Source organism: Colossoma macropomum, unplaced genomic scaffold, assembly GCF_904425465.1.
Source record: "Colossoma macropomum unplaced genomic scaffold, Colossoma_macropomum, whole genome shotgun sequence".
NCBI classification, from domain to species: Eukaryota; Metazoa; Chordata; class Actinopteri; order Characiformes; family Serrasalmidae; genus Colossoma; species Colossoma macropomum.
The window spans coordinates 817,501-826,093 of NW_023494784.1; the positions used below are offsets into that span (position 1 = coordinate 817,501).

At 43.4% G+C, this 8,593-nt stretch overlaps 1 protein-coding gene across 1 annotated transcript in view; it reads right to left on the minus strand.

Moving 5' to 3' along the window:
- LOC118809228 overlaps positions 1 to 8,320 on the minus strand; it is a 9,278-nt gene extending 958 nt beyond the window's left edge. The window contains exons 1-6 of the mRNA XM_036572355.1: positions 8,261 to 8,320; positions 7,821 to 7,916; positions 7,257 to 7,490; positions 6,178 to 6,361; positions 4,179 to 4,349; positions 3,760 to 3,890 (exon numbers count right to left, since the gene is read on the minus strand). Of these exons, the coding sequence (XP_036428248.1) occupies positions 3,760 to 3,890; positions 4,179 to 4,349; positions 6,178 to 6,361; positions 7,257 to 7,490; positions 7,821 to 7,916; positions 8,261 to 8,320 (876 nt within the window). The remainder of the gene's footprint in view (positions 1 to 3,759; positions 3,891 to 4,178; positions 4,350 to 6,177; positions 6,362 to 7,256; positions 7,491 to 7,820; positions 7,917 to 8,260) is intronic.
- Between the last annotated feature and the right edge of the window lie 273 nt (positions 8,321 to 8,593).

The following is an 8,593-nucleotide window of genomic DNA, read 5'->3' on the forward strand; positions in this document are numbered from 1 at the left end:
TTATATATTTTATAATAAACAGTGTGTCTGTCATTATTAACTCTCTCAGCTCTGTGTCTGGTTGTATAAACACCTTCACTTCTCTAAAGTGTGAACATTAAGGGGGGAATTAGTTACTGATACAGAATAAAATCCCTCAGATGCTTCTCTGAGTGAACCAGTTTACTGCAGTCACTGACGCTTTACCAAGAGGACGTGAAGGTGAAGAACATCTCCCACTGTGGACTGAAACTCCACTGGAAATGTCTAATAGACATTTTTAATTGTTTTAATACCAGCAACATGATTCATGTGCTGTTAGGTCTGTTTGTAACACAGTTCTGACTGGCTCTGCATTTGTCTACCTCTCTATGTCAGCTTAGAAAATGTGTGTGTGTGTGTGTGTGTGTGTGTGTGTGTGTGTGTGTGTGTGTCATGTAGAATCACTCTGTGGTTGTTCTGCATGTCAGTCAGTTCCTTTCCTGATAAAATCACCAGTTTTAGTTCAGTAACAAAGTGTATCAGTCTGCAGGCGGAGCAGAGTAAAGCCTGCTGTATTTTCTCACAGCCTGAAATAAAAACTCTACCCTAACTCAGATATATGGTGGAGTTTGCATGGCTGCTTAACACCTTTCAGTTTTTCACAAAATAAATCCTACTGATGGTCACTTAAATCAGATTTAGAAGCTGTGTAGACGAAAGCCACAGACACACTACATGACTTTACATGAGTTGTGTTGTATTGTGTTGAATCTTGAAGTCATTGTGGTTTGCACACATGGCTGATCAGTGACAGGTAATCTCACGTAACAAAATCTTTCCCCAGTAGAATCTCTGAGTCTGTCTGCTCTCCAAACTGCCTTTTGTCATGAAAAACATGCGAGAAGTGACACAGGGAATGTTGCGATGCCGTGTGTGACACAGGAACTTTTTTCTTCCAAAAATGGATGTCAGCAAGAAGCAAGCGATCCGAGTTGTTTGTGTGTTGATTGGCAAGGATGATAAAGAAAAGAACTCCTCCCCCAGGTTCCTCCTCCCCCGTGTCTGCACTCTCACTGACTGTAGCTCATCACCAAACTCACTGCCACTCACAACCGGGTCACAACACTGCTCACACTTCAGATATTTGGCCTGCTTCGTATCTTACAGGCTCTTGGATGGTGTCTTTGAACAGTGAACTCTGAAAAGAGTCTTTGGAAGTTCTTTTAACGAGTAAAGGTTTCTGATTGAAAGATGAAAACTGATCATTGATTTCATGTAATTTATTGATAGCTGCTAGTTAATTCTGTCCTCGTTAACTTGCTAGAAATGTTTCAGCAAAACAAGATGAGAATGACGGCATGAATGTGAGTCAGAAAGTCCCTCTATTAAACTGCACAACTGAAATATTTTGGTAAAACTTCCTGAGAATCCTCTCTTTGATATTCTTTATCAATGCTTTTATTAGGTGTTATATGGCATATGTAATGCCTTATAATGCCTGGTATAAGTTTGTATAATTGCAGTATTTACATTTTCATGCATAACATTTTATAAAATAAGGGTATTTAACTTTTTGATGTCAGATTTCATAACACACTGTAATATCTGTTAGTAAGAACATTCTAAACATTAACGCTATAATACATTATAACAGGGTTCTGGTATGTTATTTGCATAACAGCAGACCCAGGTGTTCTGCCCCCAACAGCTGTGGGAAAAGATTTTGTATGGAGAGGGCTGTTTTTGTGGACCTGCTTTAAATTCTTCTTTCTTTCTTTCTTTCTTTCTTTCTTTCTTTATTTCCTTGTTTAGGAGTCCATCTAACAGTAGCTTTGCTAATTCAAGCTTTAAACAGTTCCTGCATTGGAGTAAAGTGATATATTCACATATGAATCTTAGTGTGTAAGACAGACCCTGCAAACTGCAGAGTGACCTTCCCATTTCACACATTTGACACATGATTATCTAAACTCACTTAAAGCCTATAAAGAGCTCTTATGATGCTCTATAAGGTATTATGTACTCAAATGAACATTCCTTAAAAGACATAGAAAACCTTATTTAAAGCCTATATTAAAGCTCTACAAAGGGTTGTGTTTATAGTGCATTACAACTCCAATGTGTACAGAGTTCTTATGAACAGATAACGTAGTGTGTTTTAGATGAAGTAACACTCTTGCTTTATAAAGTATTATAGCGTTTAATGCTGATCTGAGGCTTTTCCCCAAAACTGTTGGCAAGTGGAAAATCAGGGCTAAAATCATGTAGTGTGAACTCGGCTTAACACACTGCATTCAGTCTGAGCTGCATTATTAGTGCAGAAATTAATATTTATTTATCCATCTATATATTTAATGTACATTTTAATTATTGCAGCGTTCACAAGGTGTATGATCATGTCAACTAAGGAAACTCTTATATGATCACTTAAGGCTTTTCTGTGAAACACATTGAGCTTAAAGAAATCCTTAAGGTGTTTTATGGAACCAGGCACTGAACTCTACACTGTGTTCTTCAGAGAACTGCTGAATATCCAATAAAAGGTGTTGAGAACATCTGTAATCTCTCACCTCCACTAGAGATCTTTCTAAACTCCTCTTCACAGAGCTGCTCCACTTTCTCTCTCAGCTGAGACACAGAGTTTAACACCTCCTTAAAAGAGTCATTAGGACTGAATATGATGGAGGTCAATGCAGATTCAGGAGGAACCAAGAGAGGCTGGAAACTCTACAGAGAACCAAATAAACAAGACAGCTAAAATACACATCTTACATCAGTTTACTCCCATCTAAGAGGAGCTAATGGCTCAAAGACAGCTTCTTCCCCCATGCAACCAGGCTATTGAACAGCCAGTAATCACTGCTCTGCCCAGCCCAACCCTTCCCATTACACGTACGTGCACCCACTGTACTCCCGCACTTTACTTGCATAGCTGGACTTTGAATACCTATCCAAAGACAATACTCTCCCCCTGCGCTTCCACTTAACTTCCTGTACCTTGCACTTTACTAAATACTCTGCCACCTACTGTACCATCTTCTACCTCCACACCTAGTGTGATTATTTGCACATCCACATAGCATTGTAATATCCATTACTATATATAGTATATAGTTGATTACACTCACTCTGCATTCCCAGTGCAATATTATATGTCTCGGTGCAATATTATTATTTTTAAGTTATTGTGTAAGATTATATGTATATATTTTAGTTAAATTGGTTTTATCTATTCTTCTATCCTATCTATAGTTTTGTTTATCTATGTGTAAATACTGTTCTCTGCATAATTTGTGGAACTCGCACTCAAGTTTTTCACTCACCTGTGTCCCTGTACTCTTGTGATGTGACAATAAATCTGATTTGATTTGATTTGATTTGATTTGATTTGATAATGGAGACTGAGAGGATCTTGGTTTTAGGAACTGCAGGATCTAAAAACTATGGTAAGGTTTATTTCTGCTTTCATTGTGTTTCAGACTGTTTTACATTGGCTAATGTTTAGCTTACAAAACCTGATATACAGTCACCTAATTATGGAATAAGTTTGTATCTCTAAATTTGCTTTTATTTCAAAGAATTAGATTTTTTTTTTCAAAGAAAATGTTCCCAAACAACATTTTGGAAAAGTCTGGCTTTTCTGAGACAAAAGTTCAAAATTATATTATAAGACATGCTGACTCTGGGAAAGTCTCTGTTTTACTATTGCTCCATCTTAACTCAGTCTTTGATACTGCTGGCTTTGTGAGTGTGTTTGCAAATCATGAACTGCTCTGAATTGTCTTTTATCTTATTTACCCAGTGTGGAGAGGGGGGCATGGGTGAATGTCGAATGCAGGACGGAGAAGCAGGAGCAGCTCCGCGATTCCTGCAGGAGGTGGCTCTTGTCCGAAGAATGCGATTCCGAGGAGGTGCTCGACCTGGTGGTGCTGGAGCAGTTCATCGCCCACTTACTCGAGGAGACAGTAGCTTGGGTCCAGTGCCACCAACCAGAATCGCTGGACGAAGTCACAAAGCTGACAGAGGTGCATATGGCGGCGTATTCAGGGGCAAGAACCCCCACCCAGCCAATACCGCTCTCTCCTTCTCTCTCTCTCCCTATTCCCACTCCCAGAAAGAAGGGAGCTCTAGCCCCCAAACTCTTTCCCCGCTCTCGCCCTCCCCACGACCCCCCCTTTCTACCTCCTGCACCCCCCCTGCAGCTACTCATGGTCTACCTTCTCTCTCTACACAGGGGGCAACAGCTGAGCCCACGAGAGCTGGGGTGAAGCCTGGGCAGGTGTGTTGGCGATGTGGGGAGCCCGGACATTTCCAGGACCAGTGCCACCACATGGAGGTTGGAACATTGGTCCGGGTTCCCACATCGCCACCCACCTCCCCTGATCGAGCTGGAGCGTACCACATACCAGTGAGTATTCAAGGGGGTACATATCAAGCCTTGGTGGATTCTGGCTGTAATCAAACCACAATTCGGACGTGGCATTGGAGAGGGCATATCGGGTGAAGGTGCAGTGTGTCCATGAGGATGTACACAATTATTCTCTCCTGCCCATTACAATCGAGTTTCGGGGAAAAAAGCATAGTGTGAAAGGTGGCGGTTAGTCCAAATTGGTCGCAGTTTGGGGTGCTAGTGAAGGCTTTCGTAGAGGATGGATCCCACAGTGCTATAAGGAAGGGAGCATGTGCCGCGTTCGAGGCTTCCGCATTCGTCTGTGACAGGGGCACTTGGCTGCGTAGGTTTTCACTGGGAGACAAAGTACTCATTTTACTCCCTACATCGAGCTCCAAATTGCTTGCCAAGTGGCAAGGACCCTTTGAGGTCACACAGCGAGTGGGAGAAGTTGACTATGAGGTCACACAGACAGACAGAGGCAGGGCAGTTCAGGTATACCATCTCAATCTCCTTAAACCCAGGAGGGAGACGGTCCCTGTTTCTCTGGCGAAGGTGGTTCCCGAGAGAGCCGAGTTGGGGCCAGAGGTCCCAACCAAACTGAATCACGATCTGTCTGCTTTCCCCATCCCAGAAAGCAGAGATGGCAAAGTTACAAATGGAGTTTTTTGACATGTTTTTGCCTCTGCCTGGCCGTACTGACCTCATAGAGCACCACATTGAAACTCCTCCTGGCGTGGTTGTACACAGACGGCCTTATCACTTGCCTGAGCACAAAAAAAAGGTGTTTCAGGACAAAATTAAGGCTATGCTCGATATGGGGATAATCGAAGAGTCCCACAGTGATTGGAGCAGCCCCGTAGTGCTTGTCCCCAAGCCTGACAGGACTGTTCATTTCTGTGTGGACTACAGAAAAGTCAATGCAGTGTCTTAATTCGATGCCTATCCAATGAACTACTCGATCAGTTAGGGGCTGTTCGTTTTTACTCAACACTAGATTTGACCAAGGGCTACTGGCAGATCCCCTTGACTCCAGTATCCCGAGAAAAAACGCTGTTTGGGTTACACCAATTCATCACTCTCCCTTTTGGGTTATTCAGAGCACCGGCCACGTTTCAGTGACTCATGAATAGAATTCTCCGCCCCCACTGTGCTTATGCCGCTGCATGTGCAACATTTGAGGGCGCTTCTGAGATCGCTGAGACGGGCAGGGCTTACGGCCAACCCAAAGAAGAGTGCGATTGGATGCGTGGAGGTACAGTATCTGGGCTTCCACTTGGGTCACATACAGGTGCGTCCCCAAATTGATAAGATGGCCACAATTGCGACGTGTCTGAGACCCAAGACCGAAAAGGAGGTGAGGCGCTTCCTGGGGATTGGCTGGCTATTATCGTAGATTCATACCTAATTAGTCGGACGTCACCAGCCTGCTGACTGATCTCACTAAAAAGGGAGCACCAGATCCGGTTCAGTGGACGGAGCAGTGCAAACAGGTTGTGAACCGTGTTAAGGCAGCTTTCTTTGGGGGCCCGCTGCTTTGTCTTGCAGACTGACGCGTCAGATAGAGGGCTGGGGGCCATTTTGTCCCAGGTGGTGGAGGGGGAGGATCGCCCCGTGCTGTACATAAGTCAGAAATTATTGCCTTGGGAGACTAAGTAGAGCACCATTGAAAAAGAATGTCTGGCCATCAAATGGGCGGTCCTCACCCTCCGCTATTAACCATTGGGGCGCCCTTTTACCCTCTGTTCTGACCACGCCCCTCGCCAGTGGCTCCACCGCATGAAGAATTCCAACTCCAGAATCACTCACTGTCTAGCTCTCCAAACCTTTAGATTTGAAGTGATTCACAGGCCGGGGTCTCAGATGGTGGTGGCCAACTTCCTCTCCCGCTCGAGTGGGAGGGGGAGTGGGGTGTCGGCCCGATGGCTGCCCGGCCTGTGTCGGGCATGGGGGTATGTGGAGAGGGGGGCGTGGCCGAGCGGCGAATGCAGGATGAAGAAGCCGGTCGGGCTGAACCAGCAAGATAAGTAGCTGATGATGTTCACCTGTGCCTTGTTTCTGCCAGCCTACATATAGTCACCTCTTCCCTCAGTAGGTGGCAGAGCCCAGAGAGAGAAGGAGACCCGTGAGGGCGTGAGAGCCGAGCTGAACCGAACTGAACTGAGCTGAGCTGAACTGAGCTAGAAAGAAAGAAAGAAAGGACTGAAAAGTCCCAGCGAGCTTCTCTGCTTAATTTGTCTGTGGGCTGAAAAGCTGAGTAGTTTTTGCGTTGTGTGTAAATAATAAAAAGCTCTCCGTCTTTACACCTGCCCCCGACGTCCTTCCTCCACCCATAATTAAAGTTGTTACACCCAGTAAAAATGTTTATTGTTCATTGGTAACAGGATGTCCTCTACTATATATCTTACCTGTGGGGTGCCTCAGGGCTCCATTCTTGGCCCTATTTTATTTTTATTCTATATGCTTCCCCTATGTTTTTAATCCAGGTTAACTCAGTGTTTTAATGTTTTTCAAATTTATGCTGATGAGACTCAGCTTGATCTGTCCATACAACATAATGAATCAATGTAAATGATTGTCCTTTAGCTATTAATCACCATCATCATGTTTTGTATCTTCCTTAAGTTAACGAATCAGAATTTTTTTTTACAGTATTTTACAGGATTTGATGATACCTATATAAACACTTGAACTACTGTAATGATTTATATACTTCCTTAATTAAAGATGCTCTGGTTTTGCTTCAGTTCCCAAATTTTAATTGGAGATCATTTTTTAGTAGATACATATTCATGTAAGAGGCACTAAACATCAATGATTAACATTTGCAGAAAATATATTTATATTTTCTGGCTTTGAGTGTATTTGGTGAATCTCAGTGTAGAGGTTCTGGTGGTGCTGTTACCTGGAGGAAATGGATGTGGTCCTCAGTGAGTGAAAGCTGCTCCAGCTCAGTGTTTCTCCTCCTCAGCTCAGAGATCTCCTGCTCCAGTCTCCTCAGGGCTCCTTCAGCTCGACTCACTGCAGCCTCCTCCTGAGCTCTGACCAGCTCTGATATCTCAGAGCGTCTTCGCTCAATGGAGCTGATCAGTTCAGTAAAGATCTTCTCAGTGTTCTCCACTGCAGTCTGAGCAGAGCTCTGTTAGAGCAGAGAGAGAGAGGAGAAGAGTCAGATACAGACAGCTAATTCACTCACATCTATCTATCTATTTATCTATCAGTTCAGTAAAGATCTTCTTGGTGTTCTCCACTGCTGTCTGAGCAGAGCGCTGTTAGAGCAGAGAGAGAGGAGAAGAGTCAGAAGACTTTTTCCCCCAACACAGAATCTGCGTTTCAAAGTGTATGAAACTGATAATCTCTTTGTTTTGGCTGCTGATTAGATTCTGTCTGTCTAGCTGACTATAACAGATCCTGCAACAGATCAATCCTCTTCTAGAAATCAGCTCTTGATGTTCTGCTCCAAACTCACCTTGTGAGACTCCACAGCCTTCCTCAGCTCCTCCACCTCCTTCTCTCTCTCCTGGATTCTCTGCTGGAGTTGTGTCTTGGTTTCCATTAGCTTCTTCTACAGAAACACAAACCATAATCCATCCACACATTTACTTAGAATGGGTTATATGCAATACTATAAATCTGAAAATACAGGTATGTTGAATCACAGGTATGTTCAGAGTCTCACTGTATACACCACTCCTGATTTTGGAATGCGTCTGGAATGTTTTTGCATTGGTGTCATTGTTTGACAGAAACAGAAGTTTATCTGGTTAGATGAGATCCTGGTACAGACAAGTTGCTTGATGGACTGGACTAGAAAGATCTGCTGTTGAGTTGATGTTTTTGATGTGCTCACAGATCCCATTTTTCTGTCTTTCAATTTAAGTAATAATATAAAGTTAATACAGTTCTTACCTGTTTCTCAGCTCGTTCTGCTGCAGCTGGTACTGTATCATGTCCTTTATGTTCATCCATGGTACACAGAATGCAGATACACTGCTGGTCAGTGCGACAGAAAATCTCCAGATGCTTCACAGAAACACCAGCACAGTCAGAGATCCATACAGCAGCAGCTCCACTGTGGAATTGAGTGAAGTTTCTGTTTCTCTGAACTGAAGAACAGAGACAGTTTCCTGGTTCTGAGTGTGAGAACTGACAGTTAAACAGGTGTGTCTGATAGAGTTAAATCATTTAACCCTTCATTTAACCCTTTAACAGTTGAATAACTAAAGGCTTGGCACTCTCAGG